Source organism: Tupaia chinensis, unplaced genomic scaffold (assembly GCF_000334495.1).
Source record: "Tupaia chinensis unplaced genomic scaffold, TupChi_1.0 Scaffold139757_1, whole genome shotgun sequence".
In the NCBI taxonomy this organism is placed as follows: Eukaryota; Metazoa; Chordata; class Mammalia; order Scandentia; family Tupaiidae; genus Tupaia; species Tupaia belangeri.
This window is the reverse complement of record NW_006199637.1, coordinates 3,507,807-3,524,303: the sequence shown is the minus strand read 5'-3', so window position 1 is coordinate 3,524,303 and position 16,497 is coordinate 3,507,807. Positions and strand designations below refer to the sequence as shown.

Genomic DNA, 16,497 nt, shown 5'->3' with positions numbered 1-16,497 from the left:
TCCTGCTGACCCTCTTTATAGAAGAAAACAAGCAAAGACAAGACCACAGAAGCCCCAGCTCGCTCAGCTGCTGGGAGCCTGTAGAATGTGCACGTGGAGAGGCAGCCTCAGTGACCAAGGGACAGGAAGACGGTTCTGCTCCAGACGCCGTAGAAATGCAGGACTGCCCCTTCGCCCGGGGGAGTGGCAACATTAGGAAAATAGCGATTTATTGATAAGGTGCTCCTACACGTCTCATCTGAACTCTACAACAACCTCTGGGGTGTGGATAGAGTGGGCAAGGAGGCCGAGCCTTTTGTGTCCCCACTCCTACCATGAGGAGAGACTAGGGACGTGGGCCTTCCCAAGAGCTCTATTTAGGACAGTGTCCTCTCTCCGGAGCACATGCAAAATGGTCTGGGGCCAGGACAGAGGCACAGGACCAGGCAGGCAGGACAGCAGGGCAGTATGCACTGGCAGCCTGACCCTGATCGAGACGCCAAGGCTATTCTGGGTGGCATGCGGGAAGAAGGGGCTGGGGGGGAGGGAGTTTGTAATTGGGACACCAACTTCCCATACGCTCCCTCCTCTGCTCCAGGCCTGCCTTCTCATTGATCCTTCTGCAGTAACCAGTTGTGGCTGACAGCCCAGAGCTCAGGCCTGGCTCTGAATTTATCACCCCTCCCAATAGTCATTCCCCACACATCATGTGCTTAGCAGAGCCTCAGAATTCTCCCAGCAACCTCCCTCCATAATTGGCAACTATTAAATTTTTTTTCCCCTCAATATTTTTCTTAAGAATTGTTTTATTTAACTTTATTTATTTATTTATTTATTTATTGTAATTTAACAGAGTAAGAGAGGAGAGAGAGACAGAAAGTGAGAAGCAAGTCACCAGGTCTGGGACTCAAACGCAGTCGGCCATGTGGGAGTCCAGCGCCATTAACCACCACACCACCTGCTGGCCCCTTACCCTTAATATTAAAAACTCATCTTTCAGCTCCGTTTTAGGGGTTGACACTGTTCTCATTCTCAGCTCTGTCTGATCCCCCCTTTCCTCTCCTGTTCTGAAAACTGGCATCCAACATCATTGGGTATGTCTCCTTCCAGGCCCTTCACGGGCATCCGGCACAGCAAATGAGACTTGCTCCATGACAGTCTCTGTCCTTGCAGGCCAGCTGTCCCCCTTGCTCCTTGCCCTGCATGTCTGAACTCCTCTCATTTCACCTTTAGGCTGCCCCACCCTGCCTGGGAAGGCAGCTACTGCTCCCTGTTTCAGATTCTCTTCACTCCCCACAGGCCTGTGAAGAAATCTGGGGATGCAGAGCAGCACTAAGAATGCTCTTACTCAGGTAAGCTTTGCTTCTGCCACCGACCCAGTTTCTTTAACGATCCTACTTACAGGAAGGAACGCTCTCTCTTTCAACTTGGAGGCAACCTGAATTAAAAATCAAAGCAAGTGGCATAGTGGTTAAGGTGCTGGACTCCTACATGACTGGCCATGGTTCGAGTCCCAAATCCAGAAGTTGGAAACACACTGCGCACCAGTGCATGCATGCCCAAAAATCCCAGGAGGAGAATGGAGAAGGTATTGAGGTGTGGCCACCCCCCCTGGAGAGGTGATTTCTCATTTTCTCTCTGTCTCTCTCTCTCTAGTGAGTATATATATGCACCCTATGGCAAAAACCGAATTAAAAAAAAAAAATCAAAATTTAGGACTGACCTGTAGCACAGCGATTAAGCTCTGTACAGAAGAAGCCAAATCCCACATGGCTGACCAGGGTTCAAGTCCCAGCCCCATCAGTCCAGTGTGCAAGTGTTTGGGATCCTGATAGGATTGAAACTTGGGGGGAAAAAGGACAGTGGCAGGACCAGGCCCTGTTGGGGATGCTTTCTATATTTCTCTCTCTTGCTCTCCCTCTCTCTTTTTCCTCCTTCTCTCTCTGTCTTGTGTGTGCACATACCCTCTGGCATAAATTAAATAATAAAAAAATCTAAAACTAAAACAACAAATCAAGCTGCCCTTTTATGGTATTTTGAAGCGATAGAGGCAGCCTGGTTTCTCAGCAGTCCTCATAATTATGCTACTGGCTTATCAGTATGATTGCAAATATTTACGGATCAGCTCTTCTACCTATGTCCGCCCTGAAACCTCACACACATGATTTCATTTCAACTCCGACAATCATGACAAATACACAGAATTATCCCCACTTTACAGGTGAGAAAGCCTGGGTTCAGAGAGGTTAAAAAACAAAACAAAACAAAACAACTTTCTCGAGGCCATATATAAGTGGCAGAGTAGAAATTAGAATTCAGAATATTCCAAATCCAAACTCAGTCTCTCTCTCTTTTTAATGTTATTGTTCATTTATTTTTATTTGTTGAAAGAGAGACATGGAGAGACAGGAACCCTCAACAGGGCCTATCCTGCCACCATCCACCTCGCATGCCCAAGGAAGTCCCAGGACGTGAGCCAAGACTTTTTCCCATGTTGGTCCAGTTGCTGCACCACCCGGCCCCAAAGTCCCACCCCCACAACGATGCCTTTGAAAAGAATCTAAGGAGGCTGCGCAATTGCACAATGGTAATGCAAGTGGACTCCTAGGAGAAGGTCCCATGTTTGAGTCCCAGAGCTTCCCTGTGCTTGCCTCACACACAGCATACTCACAATCCAGACTGGCTGAAGCTGGTGGGGGATCAAGGTGTGGAGGCTGTTAGGAGTACCTGTCTCTCTGTCTCTTTCTCTCTCTTTGCCACAGAAGAAAGAAATACACTTGGAAAAGAGAAAAAAAAAAAAGAATGATCGGGGTTGCAAAAGCTAAAATTTTGTAACTGCAGGTTACAGACATTACCAAATATATGACCATTAGGAGCCAGCAGGTGGCATGGTGGTTAAGGCAACTGGATCTCGCATGGCTAACGTGATGGTTCAAGTCCTAGACCCAGCAGCTTGGAAAACATGCCAGGAGTATGTACATGTGTGCTCAAGATCCTGAGAGGAGAGTGGAGAATAGATTGCAGCATGGTCATCTCCCCAGGAGTGCTTTCTCATTTTCCCTCTGTCTCTCTTGAGCAAGTGCACACTCCCTATAGCACATTAACAACAAACAAGATGATTGTATAAACACAATCAAAAATAAAATCTACTGTGAGAAACTCGAAATATAAGGTCATGCCTATAAAACAGTTGTTGCTGGAGGGGGTTGCAAGATGCTTATTTGAAGTAACTTTAGTAATAAATTGCTAGCAATTGCAGAATACAACTCACTTCAAATTCTTTCCTATCAACTAGAGTCTGCATGAACATAGTGTGGGGGAAAAGAAAGGGAAAGACTTCCAGAATAAGCTGATACACACCTATCTGGAGAGCTGCTTGACAGTAACTCCCTGTTTTTGTGAAAGGCACAGAGCGTGTGTGGGGTAGAGGCTTGGAGCAAAGTAGGAGGAGGGAAAACATTTTTTCCTAACAAAAGCTTTCTGAAGGGGCAGCCTGACCTTAGGTAATTTCTTGCAAACAATGTTCTTTCCTCTCACTTTGAGCAGTCTCCAGTTTTCTCATTCCCCAGATCTACAGGCCAAAGTAAAGCAAAATATCCCACACTGAACTGAGTAAACAGAACAATGCGCTAATTAGTTAAATATGTTTTGGAGAGGAAGCTTTTCTGCTGGCTTTTTAGCTTGGTGAAAATTGTGTTGCCAGGGTGGGACCCCATGCCACAGGAAAGCACCTTTTCTCACGGAGAGGAGCCCCTAGTTCCACAGCTCAGGCCCGAGGCTCCCCGGAATGAAGAAAGCGCATTCAAGCATCTTCCTGCCTTCCACCTGCCCCTGTGAAATGTGGCCCTGGGGCCGGTGGGCTGCACTGTGGGATCCAGCCACTTCCTGCTTCACCATGCTACCCTCCAGGCTCTCTCCTGAGTCAGAGTCCCTCCTGGGATTTCAATTAGGATGGAATTGCTTTTACTTCATTCTTACCACCACTACTTAAAAAAATATACTTAGGGGGCAGTAGGTGGCTTGGTGGTTAAGGCGTTGGATTCCCACAAGGCTGACTGCGGTTCAAATCCAGGACCTAGTGGCTTGAAAATCACCACAAATAAATAGATGAATGAATGAATAAATAAATAGATAGATGTTTAAAACAATTAAAAACTAATTCAAAATTTTGCTTCATAGAAACATTTCTAGATCTGGGCCAGCACTGTAGCACAGTTGTTAAGAGAGCTGGATCCCACATGGCCAACAGCAGTTTGAATCCCAGCAGCAGGTTTGCTGGTGGTGTGTGTGTCCATTCCCAAAACCAGGAAAGGAGTAAATAGAAGGGACCGTGGCATAACCATACTCCATGGGGGGGGGGCTCTCTCTCTCCCTTCCCCCTCTCTCATTTATTTTAAATTTATTTATTTATTCATCTATTTATTTGTTGTGATTTTCAAGCCACCAAGTTTGGGACTTGACCACAGATGGCCATATTGGAATCTAGCGACTTAAACAACATGTCACCTGCTGCCCATATATATACACACACACATATATATACATATTTAAAGTTATTACAAATTAAATATCTCCTTATCCAAAATGCTTGGGACCAGAAGCATTTCGAATTTTAGATTTTCTTGAATTTTGGAATATTTGCATGTATTTTTTTTTTAGAGAGGGTGTGTGCACTTGCTAGAGAGACAGAGACAGAAAGCAAGAAATTACCCCCCCCCTCCAGGGAGAATGACCACACTGTAATCCCTTCTTGGGATTTTGGGCATGCATGCACATGTGCCCAGGGTGAGTGTTTCTTTTTTTTTCTTTAGAGAGGTTTTTGCTATAGGGTGCATGTGCTCGCTGAAGAGACAGAGACAGAAAAAGAGAAATCACCCCGGGGCGGGGGAAATGGCCACACTGCAATCCCTTCTCCTCCAGGCTCCTCTTGGGATTCTGGGCATGCACACACATGCACCCGGCGTGAGCTTTAAACCGCCGGGTCCGCGACTCGAACCACAGTCAACTACGTGAGAGTCCAGCGATGCAACCATTATGCCGTCTACTGGTCCCTATTTATATACACTTAATAAGATATTTTAGGGATGGGCCACAGTCTAAATGCAAAATTCATTTATATAAATTATATTTCAGATATTTCTTATACACATAGCCTGCAGGTAATTTTATCCAGTCCATTTGGATCACAGTGTTTGGACGACAATCTGTCACATCTGGCTTCCAGCACTGCAGAGAACTGTGCTACCACGACACCACCACGGCTGTTCCTGCAATTCCTTTGTTTCAAAATAAAAAGTCGGGTGTACCCCTTGGAAGGGGCTCTCTCGTATCACTTGCAGTTGAGCATGTTGATGACTCGACTACACCCAAAGAAATTCTTCCACCTACAAACCCCCAACCCCAGAGGCCTCACCAGCATCTGCCTACAGCAAATGGCAACAGAGCAGTCGTCTTTTGTTGGTTTGTTTAGGGTTTTGCCATAGGGCATGTATACTGCCAGAGAGGGAAGGAAGTGAGAAATCAGCTCCCAGGGTGGAGAGCCACACGCCAATCATTTCTCCTCCATTCTCCTCTTCCAGCTTTGGGCAAGCATGCACATATGTCTGGAATGTTTTTCAAGCTGATGGGTCCAGGACTCAAACCACAGAGTTGACCATGTAGGATCCAGCACCTTAACAACTCTGCCACCTGCTGGCCCCAGAATAGTGGTTTTTAAGCATGGCTTCATTGCAAAATTACCTGGACACTTAGTGGGGAACAATACAAAACAGAAGTCCTGGGATGCACCAAGACCCTTTAACTAAGACTCTGGAGACCAACTCACACGGGATTCTGGCTGTGGCCAGAGAAGAAAACCTCTGCTTTATATAAGGTACCATTTATTTATTTTAATTTTTTAGAGGTTTTTGCCATAGGGTACATGTACTTGCCAGAGAGAAACAGAGAGAGACAGAGACAGTGAGAGGGGAAGTGAGAAATACCCGCCCCCAGGGAGAGATGGCCACGCTGCAATCCCTCCTCCTCCATTCTCCTCCTGGTATCTTGGGCACACATGTGCTCAGCATTTACAAACTTTTTTTTTCCCAAGAATTATTTTGGGACCAGCAGTTATGTAATGGCTGTATCGCTGAACTCCCATGTAGTCAACCGCAGTTTGAGTCCCAGACCCGGTGGCTTAAACTCTCACTGGGTGTGTGTGCGTGCGTGTCCAAGACCCTGAGAGGAGAATGGAGGAGAAGGGATTGTGACGTGGCCATCCCCCCTGGGAGGGTGATTTCTCGCTTTCTGTCTCTATGTCTCTCTCTGTCTTTCTGGTGAGCACATGCACCCTATAGCAAAAACCTCTCAAAAAAAAAAAAAATTATTTCAACCTGACCAGAAAGCAAGCCGCCAGGTCTGGGACTCGAACTGCAGTCGGCTACGTGGAAGTCCTGCGCTCTTAACCGCCACACCACTTGCTAGCCCCTGCCTAGCATGATTTTCAGGTCATCGGGTCCAGGACTCAAACCATGGTCAGCCAGCCATGTGGGAGTCCAGAGATGTAACCATTACACAATCTGCTGGCCCCGGATACTATTGCGAGTCTCTACTAAGATTTGAAGGATAGATTGTAGATCCAAAGTGATACCATTGAGAAGTCCTCTGCTTATGAATGTGCTGCTTATAAACTTGCCTTATAGTCGCCTGGGGCAGGATCAGCTTTTCATAAAGCAGACAGATTGCACAAGCATCTGATGCTCCAGTGAGGAGCTCTTGCTAGCTTCCAGTCCTGGCTTTGGGAAGGCTCCTGCCTCATCTTGGCACTCATATCCCTAGGATAGAGAGTGTCCAGGAAAGCGCTGGTCTCCAGCCTCCTCAGCACCTCCACGTACAGATTTCCAGTGGAGGGACAGTGGTGCGCTGGGGGAGGCAGGCTGTTGGGCTGGACTATCTGACAGCCTTGTTCTTCATGGCCACCAGCAGAGGGAGCCACACACCCAGGGACGGACGCAGCTAGCGTGTGGAGGAACAGGTGGAAATGCTGAATCACCCAGCTGAGGGAGGCTAGAAAGATTGGATGGCGTCCCTGTCATGCTATGATCTGATTACTTCTCTGTATTTCCCACTGGACGGTGAGCTCTGAGCTTGTCTGCTCTACCCCTGTCTGCAGTCTCACACGGCACCAGCCCACACAGCGGTCGGCAGGTATTACCTATGGTTGCTATTTTCGGCACCTGACAAATGAAGCATGCACCAGAACTGGCCAGGTGTTAGCACTCACTGGGATGGTCAAGAGGCCCAGATGCTCTTCTTCCCCTCCTGAAGCACGTTTTTGCAGCTCAGGCTAATGAGACACTTTGGTTTTTCTGGCACGCCCTTCCTCATGGAGACTCCTACAAATCAGGTCCCAAGAAAGCCATCCTCCATCTGCATCTTCCCCAATCCACAAAACAGCTGTCTCTGCACAGGCAGGGCCTCGGGTCCCTCACCACCCACAACCTCCACGAGCTTGCAGGTCCCTGAGGCCAGACAACGGGGTTAGAGACTCACACTCCAGCTGGCACCAGTGGCTGGAACTTCCACTGTTCCTCCTCACAGTCCAGGAAAAGCCGGTTCATGATCTTGTTCTTCTCCTCAGGGGGGATGAAGTTCTCGATGATCAGGTATCTGGAGCAGGAAGGAGGGAGGGGTGGGGAGGTGGGGGAGTCAGAGGCCACATGGTGCATGGAAGGGCTGGGGGGTCAGAAGCAACAAACCACGAGAGGGAGGGAACAGAGGAGCTGGGAAAATGGAGCAGGGGAGGGAGATCCATATGGAAGTAATGGAGCTTGGAAACCCCTGCTTCTAATGCAAAGATGGTGGGCGAGGGGCCTTTGGAGTTACTTCTGGCCAGCGCCTGGCACTTTGGGGGGGTGTTCTTTTTGTTTTTTTTGAGGGGTTTTTGCTATAGGGCGCATGCGCTCGCCAGACAGACAGAGAGAGACAGAGAGATAGAAAGTGAGAAATCACCCCCCAGGGGGGATGGCCACACTGCAATCCCTTCTCCTCCATTCTCCTCTCGGGATCTTCGGCATGCACGCACATGCACCTGGTGTGAGTTTAAGCCACAGGGTCTGGGACTCGAACCGCGGTCGACTACGTGGGAGTCCAGCGACACAGCCATTATGCTAACTGCTAGTCCCTGGGGGGTGTTCTTCAAACACAGAAGAGGCGGTAGAAGAAACCCCAGAACTTGGACCTATCCTGTCCCTCAGACATTTTTATTTCTAAGGGACTCATGGGTGGCAGGGGGAGAGGCCTTTGGGGTAAGGGGGGAAGGAGGGCTGACTATGGGGTCCGGACAGGAAGAAGAGCAGCCCTACTTGAGCTTGAGCTCCCGGGTCTGCTCGTTCTGCGCCTCCTCCAGGTCCTGCCGCACCCGGATGTACTCGTCGTGCTGGTCCTGGATCTCCGCCTTCACCGCCTGCAGCTTGGCGTAGAGCTGGTGGGCACAGGTACCACTCAGAGGCTGCTCGGTGTGGCAGCCAGGCCCCAGGGCACAGCCTGGCCCTGAGGGCTGCAGGCTCAGGGTCCACCGATTCAGTCCTGGAGGAAGCTGGGTATCCTGGCCGGAACTCCAGATGCTGACTCACCATCCACAAATCCTGATGGGCTATTTAAAGGGCTGCCCTGACCCCTACGCTGAGGCCTGTGGCCATGACCTGCTCCTTCTCAGCTGCTATCCGCATTGTGAATGTTCAAACTGGAAGGAACCTGAAGGACCTTCTGGTAAACACCCTCTTTTTTTTTTCTTTTCTTTTTTTGGAGAGGTTTTTGTAATAGGGCACGTGCACTCGCCGGAAAGATAGAGACAGAGAGACAGAAAGCGAGAAATCACCCCCCAGGGGGGATGGCCACACCACAATCCCCTCTCCTCCATTCTCCTCTCGGGATCTCGGGCACGCACCGGCACGCACCCGTGTGAGTTTAAGCCACCGGGTCTGGGACTCGAACCATGGTCGACTACATGGGAGTCCAGCAACATAGCCATTACACTAACTGCTGGTCCCCCTAATACCCTCTTTTTATAGGTGAGGAAACTGAGGCACAGACTTGCTCAAGGCCATCCACATAATTAACAGAAGAGCCAGATCTAGGACCCAAGTTCTAGTCCAGGGCTCATGTGGAAACCCAGGGAGGAGAGTGGGGTGAATAAGAAGGTGACCTATCCCATTGCTTCCTCTCTGGGGCTCTCAGAAGTAGACGTGTCGCTATTTCACTTCTACCCCACTGAGCAGTGTCCACATTCACGGCCAGGTGGCTGGGTCTCTGTCTGGCCTGCTCTGCAGCAGCCATATCAGTCCCTCTCATGGCTTTCCCGGTTCCTCCCGGAATCCACGCTGGGACATGCTGCCTCATGCCCTGGACCATGCCTCAGCTCATGAACATGTCTTCCCGCTGCATGGACTCTGCAGGGTCCTGGTGAGCAGATCACATCTCTTGACATGTTGTGGAAGGCCTTATGTGTCCTTCCCAAGCTTCCCCACATCTGGTATCCCCCTGGCCCTGTTCTAGACTCAGCTATCCACCGAAAAGGGGAAGCTACCCAGGACCAGGAGGATGGCAACCTTAGAGGCTGGAGGTGACAGTTGCTAGCCTATCGGTTCCGAAGAAAAGCTCTATTCTACCCCCTACACTACACCCCAGCCTCCCCACTGGCGACCCCCCACAACCTAAGCAATGTAATCCTGGGGTTCCAGCAAAGTGGGAGGGTCTCTGAAGCACATCCCCGTGGGCAGGGCTGCTGGGTCCTCAGCCCACCTTGAGCCCGTCCCGCTGCGACCTCTCACCTTCTTGAGTTTCTTGGTCTTGACCTCCACCTCCTGCTGCAGGGAAGTGTAGGTGCCTCGGAGTTCCATGGTCTCCTCATCCCGGAGCATCATCTCCTGCTGCATTTCCCGCTCCCGGCGTTTCTAGGCCAAGGCAGGGCAGGGGGCTCGATACAGCAGCCATGCCGGGAGAGGGCCAAGGGCACTCAGGAGACGCTCACTCTGTCCTCCATGAGACCAGGCTTCACCACAGCCACAGGTGCCAGGAGGGACAAGGGGCATCCTATGGCCCAGATTCACTGCTCCCACCCAACCCTAAATGGGGTTTCTTGGAACCCTCCTCTCAGCTCGTATGGCCACACCTTTGCCAGATACCACTGCCCCATGAGGATGGAGACCTCAGCCCTAATAGCCAGCCCACAACAGGGGCATTAGCCACAGGTACAGATGCCCAAGCCACTGTCTTCCAAGCCGCCTCACCCACTCCTCACTTCCTCAACTGGGGGTATCACAGTTGATTGGTAAGACCAGCACACTGTGGTTCTTGACTTAGGAAATAGTCCCACAGTTGGCAAAGAACTCGTACCCTTGTGGAAGGCTCTGGAATTCATTAGTACTCCATGAGGCTGACATCATGGCTAGTCACCATGCCCTCTGTGCCCCAGTTAGCAGTGACCATGGGAGCCAGGCTGGCGTGTCTTAGATTCTCAGCTCTGTAACTCCAGGATCCTGAGTCCACGAATTGTCACTGCCCAGCATCCCCCAGACATGACCTCAAGGCCATGTGGCCCAAGGGGACCTGAAGTCGGCAGCCTTACCTGCTCCGCGATCTCCTGCCTCTTGAGCTCCAACATCTTCTGCTGCTCATTGGTGTGGTCCATGATGTTCCTGCCCCCAATGAGCAGCTTGCTCTCCATGGCCTGGGAACAGAGGGGGGAGGAGATGGGCTTGACAAAGGGCCAAGGCATCCCCAGCTTGAGAGACTTTTCTCCTCTGCCTGTGGACACAGGTATGTCCCAGATGGGGCCTCATGGCCCTCCATGAAAATGGAGTTTTCTCCTCTGGCCTCTTGGGCTCCAGCGCAAGGATCCCATTGTCCGCAGGGCCATTAGGAAGGCAGAGAGGGAATCCCTCAGGGGATATAGGCACCCAATCCTTTTGTTTTACACACACAGGGAAGGTTGGTTCACCAAGGCTGGAAGGAGAGTAGGGACGACACTCTAATCCTGACAGCCAGGACCCAGCTGGTGTTTAGGATGGGGAGGCAGAAGAGACCGTCGCTGGGCTGCCCAGGCCTTTAGTAACTCAGGAAGACCACTCGAACACAGGCAGGGGAAAATGGTCTCTCCTTGGGCTGACGTGAAAAGCAGAAGGAAAGCTAAAAGGAGATTTAGTAGAACCAGGGCAATATGGCTCCTAGGGGGTAGCATGAGCTTTGGAAGTGGCCAGAAAGACCTGGGTTCAACTCACTGACCCTAAGGCCTTGGGCAAGCTAGTCCTTTCCTCTGACATGTGTAGCATCGGGACAGCACTGCCCAGGTTTCAGGATGGCTGGCAAGCATTTGCTGTGCTATCTCCTGGGAGCTGACCTAAGCCCTTAATGGTAACTTCCTTCCTGCCTCTGCTAAGAGATCGGAATTACCCTTCTCGTAAGTAAGGGAGAGCAGCTAACAAATAACAAAGAAGTGAGATTTGGACCTAGTACTGTAGTCTGACTCCGGGAGCCCTGTGCTCCCAGAAAGCCCCTAGTCAGTGCCTGGCACAGACACGCAGTAGGTACTTCTTGTATTGGAAGCTCACTGTACATTGTGACTACATAAAATGCGTTTTCACTATTGCCAACAGGAGGGTGTGGCCCCGGGCACCCTGCCATCCGCTGATCTTACCACTGGCCTCCTGGAAGGTTGAAATCACCTTGAGCCTCTCTACTGGAATTTTTCCCAGTGGAAACAGATGACTGCCCCCAGGGCTCTCAAAGTTGGAGGCGCTGTCAGACACGAGGGAGCAGGGGGCCAGCTGTGGGAGTTACATCACTGGGGACAGAGCAGGACGTCGGGGAAAGGCTACTTTTGGCATGTCAGAAGTCAGGCTATGTGACAGTGCTAGAGGACGCTGAGCAAAGCTGGGCAGTCAGAGAGGCAGGAGCCTCACACTGGCCCCACGGCCTGTGAGGCCAAGGAGAGAGGAAGGGACCACCGAGGCTGGCTGTCCTCGCTGCCACACTGCAGCCACCTGCACTCCTGGCTAAGGGTTGATCTCACCGCCTACACCTGCACGACTCTGTGAGCAAGGGACTTCTTACATTTTGCATCCTGGGCAACTCACCTCCCTCACTGTAGTTTCTACCTGCCCCTCACCCCCACCCCCCACATCTGGCTTACCATTAAATGCCATCCAGTTGGCTTCTTGGTGTGGTTCACACTCTCCCTTCCCTTTCATCCTCATTGATACCTGCTGGCTTCATTGCCATCCTCACAACTCGCTTGGCCCACGGCTTTGGTCGCCCCACTGCCTCAGTTTCCCCTTTCATTCATCCTCTGCACAACACCTAGGGGAGCCACCACCTCTGCTTCACACTACATAGTGCACCTCCATTCCTTGCAGTTCCAGGTCCCAGGGGCTGGCCTCACATCCCAGGCTCCTCCTAATGCTCACTCTTCATGTATGTGCTGGACTCCAGCTTTGCCTGAAGAATCCCATGTTCCCTGGCACTGCACAAGTCTGGACTCTTCCCCCGCTCCCCATCCACCTGGAAAACCACCAGTAATCCCTTAAGACATAGCTAGAGTCTCAGGTGCTTCAAAAGGTCTCTTCTGAGCCACTCCAATAACCAGGACAGGTGTGGAAGGACAGCAGGTAGTGTGTCGGCTATGACACTGGATCCCACATGGCCAACTGCACAGTTCTAGTCCTGGACCCAGCACTTGAAAAACACCTGGGGGACCAGCAGGTGGCATAATGGTTATATCACTGAACTCCCATGTAGTTGACTGTGGTTAGAGTCCTGGACTCTACATGAGGCACGTGTGTATGTACGTGCCCCAAATCCCAAGAAGAGACTGGAGAAGGAAATGCGGTGTGGCTACCCCCACTGAGAGGGTGATTTCTCACTTTCTGTCTCTGTCTCTCCAGCAAGCACACAAGCCCCATAGTAAAGATTTCCCTTAAAAAAAAGGGGGGGAGGACCAGCAGGTGGCGTGGGGGTTAAGGCACTGGACACGCCCACATAGCTGACCACGGTTCAGGTCCTGGACCTGGTGGCTTGCTTTCTCACTTTCCTCTCTCTGTGTCTCTCTCTGGTCAAATTAAAAAGAATAAATAAATAAATTAATTAATAACTCTTTTAAAAAAATAATACATGTTTTTAAAAAAAAAGAAAAAAAAAGAGAAAACCTCCAGGCATGTGTGTGCGCACAGGAAATGCAAGAGGAAAAGGGACTGTGGCACCCATTCCCCCGGGGGGTGATTTCTCACTTTCCCTTTCTCTCTGTCTCTCTATCTCTGGGGAGTGCACATGCCCTACAGCAAAACTAAAAAACAAAACAAACAGGTCATATTTCTTCTACTTTCCTATAGAGAGCTAGGCTCGTTTCTATCCTGTCTGCCCTGTGACCTCCTGCAGGGAGAACTGTGTGTCCTGTCTCTGTCTCTGGAGCATAGCACAATGCTTGGCATGCAGCGAGTACTCGGTGTCTGATGAGCCAAAAGGAATCCTTGAGGTAATCTGGGGCAGGGGGTTCTAGGTCCTTTCTGTGAGCTCTCTCATCCAGTGCAGACCTGACTATCCTACCTCCTCCAATTGATCAACACACACCGTCCACACCGTCCCGGGTCTGAGCAGGAGGAGTGGGGGGTGAGAAAGGACACCCCCTACTGTTAGGGCCATGGATAACTGACAGTGCTAACTACCAGTGGTGGAGTCTCCAGGAGACTGCCGTCTAGCTGGGCCCCAAATCTGGAACATGTTGGGCACTTCAGTCCCGAGTCCATGAATTTCCTTGGCAGGTTAAGCGACTCGAGGGCTCTTTACTCTTTGCCATCTAATAAAAAGACACCAGTTCTCAAACTCTGCTGCAGATTAGAATCATCTGGGGGGGACCAGACAACTACATGGACTCCCATAGAGTCGACCACAGCTCGAGTCCTGGACCCAGTGGCTTAAACTCACGCTGGGCACGTGTGCATGCATGCCCAAGATCCTGAGAGGAGAATGGAGGAGAGGGAATTGTGGTGTGGCCAGCCCCCCTGAAGGGTGATTTTTCACTTTCTGTCTCTCTGTCTCTGTCTTTCTGGAGAGCGCACGTGCCCTATAGCAAAAACCTCTCCAAAAAATAAATGGTTGGGGGGCTTTTAAAAAACTCAGACCCAATGAACCAGGGTCTCCATGATACCTAGAGCCCCAGGTGATTTACACAAATTTGCACAATAATGTTGAAAAGAATTGCTTCAGGTCAGCCGGTGGCATGGTGGTTAAGATGGCTGGACCCCACATGGCTGACTGCATGGTTCATGTCCCCAGTCAGGTGGCTTGAGGTAACACTGGGTGCATATGCTTGCATGCTCAAATTCCTGAGAGAACAGAGGAGAAAGAATTGCAGTGTGGCCACCAACCGGAGTGGGTGCTTTCTCACTCTCTCCCTAGCCCCCCTACTCCTGTCTCTCTCTATTTTTCTCTCTGTGTTTTTCTGGTGAGCACACTGGCCTATGGCAAACTGAAAAGAAAAAGATTTAAATTTGAAAGAAGACTGCTGTGAGAGGTATACTGCTGGGCTGGAGGATGGCACAGGGTAAAATGTGACACCCTGTGAGACTGACCCCATGGGAAGGTCGCAGGTTTGCGTCCAGAGACCTCCCTGCGTATGCCGGACATGCATGTGCCCATGATGCAGGGCTGGCTGAAGGGGTGGGTGGGTCATGGCATCAAGACCACATTGGGGGTTAAGACCTGTGCATAGAAAGCCAGATCTCACATGGCCAACCCTGCTTCAAATCCTGGCTCCAGAGGTGTGAAAAACAGACTGGCTAGATGTGTCCAAAATCCTCACGGGAGGGAGAAATGGAAAGAAAAAAAAAAAAGGAGTGTGGCGTGACCTAATTTGGAGGTGCACTCACTCACCCTCTCTCTCTCTCACACACACACACACACACATACGTGTGCCCCCTGGTAATAAAAAGACCCTGTTGGGAATGCCATCTTTCTTTTTCTTTTTGTCTCTCTTGCTCAATGAATAAATAAATACATATAGAAAAAGTAGGGGCATAGTATTAACTCCTTGTTTTCTTAATAAAAGCTCTATAAAGTAATCATGCAAGGTCACATCATGGCCGTTAAATCTGAATGAAGATGGGGCCAGCAGGTGGTGTGGTGGTTAAGGGTGCTGGACTCCCTCATGGCCATCTGTGGTTTGAGTCCTGGACCTGGTGGCTTGCTTTCTTGCTTTCTCTCTCTCCCTCTCTCTCACTCTGTCCCTCTCTGGTCAAAATAAAATAAAATAAATAAATAAAGGCAAATAAAATAATTTTTTTTAAAAATCTGCATGAAGAATCCAGACCCAGGCCTGCCTGGCCCCAAAGCTTGGGCTCTTCCTAATTTGGTCCTTGTGCTGAAGGCTTTAGGTAGCACAATCTGCTAAAGAAAAACGAAAATGTCTCCAGCGAGAGAAAAATGTCTGACTAATCTCTGAGTGTCATTTCAAAATGGGACAAAATACATTATAGCACGTAGAGAAGCAGTGGCCAGGACTTTGGACTTTAAAACGTTCCCGGCTTCAGACCAGTAAGTGGCCTAGTGATTAAGGTGCTGGATTCCCATGTGCCCAACCATAGTTCAAGTCCTGGAGCTGGTGGCTTGAAACTCACGCTGGGCGTGTGTGCATACATGCCCAAGATCCCGAGAGGAGAACGAAGGAGAAGGGATTGTGGTGTGGCCATCTCCCCAGGGGGTGATTTCTTGCTTTCTGTCTCTTCAGTGAGCACACACACCATATAGGAAAAAAGAACTCTCAAAGAAAACATTCTCTGGCTTTTTTTTTTTTAAACATCTTTATGTGTGTGTGTATGTATGTATGTATTTATTTTTATTTGACCAGAGACAGACAGAGTGAGAGAGAAAGAGAGAAGGAAAGTGAGAAAGCAAGCCACCAGGTCCAGGACCTGAACTGTGGTCAGCCATGTGGGAGTCCAGCACTCTTAACCACCGTGCCACCTGCTGGCTCCCCAAATTCTCTGGCTTTTTATTGTCATAAATATAGAAGAAAATAAAAACAAATAAAATAAAGTAAAATGCTCCTGGCCAGGCTGTACATTAGAAAGTATTCAACGTTACATGGGGGGATGAAGAGGCGGGAAAAAGAGAAGTTGTTTCTCACGAAGAGGAAGAGGATTAGAGAACGGAAAGAGAAATAAACAGGCATTTCTCTAAATGGAACAATGCTCAAGTGTTAAATGATATGACTGATCTCTGTAGAAACTGTGCAAGAAAGGGAGCGAGGCAGAGGCACAGCAGCAAAATGTGACACTCTGCAAGGCTGATTACGTGGGGAGGTGCCAGGTTCACCTTTGGTGATTTTCCTGAGCATGCTCAACACACATGTGCTCATGATTCAGAGCTGGCTAGGGCTGGGGTAGATCATAGTGTCAAGATCCAGTCGAAGCTGCCTTTCTCACTCATGGACGAAATAAATAAGCCTTTTTTTTTTTATCTTTTTTTTTTTTTTTGGGAGCTTTTTTC

General features: G+C 49.9%; 1 protein-coding gene across 1 annotated transcript in view; it reads right to left on the bottom strand.

Moving 5' to 3' along the window:
* The window catches only part of KIF3C (kinesin family member 3C), a 50,734-nt gene that overhangs the window by 8,760 nt on the left and 25,477 nt on the right, over positions 1 to 16,497 (bottom strand). The window contains 4 exon segments of the mRNA XM_006162195.2: positions 7,510 to 7,626; positions 8,322 to 8,440; positions 9,789 to 9,911; positions 10,586 to 10,687. Of these exon segments, the coding sequence (XP_006162257.1) occupies positions 7,510 to 7,626; positions 8,322 to 8,440; positions 9,789 to 9,911; positions 10,586 to 10,687 (461 nt within the window).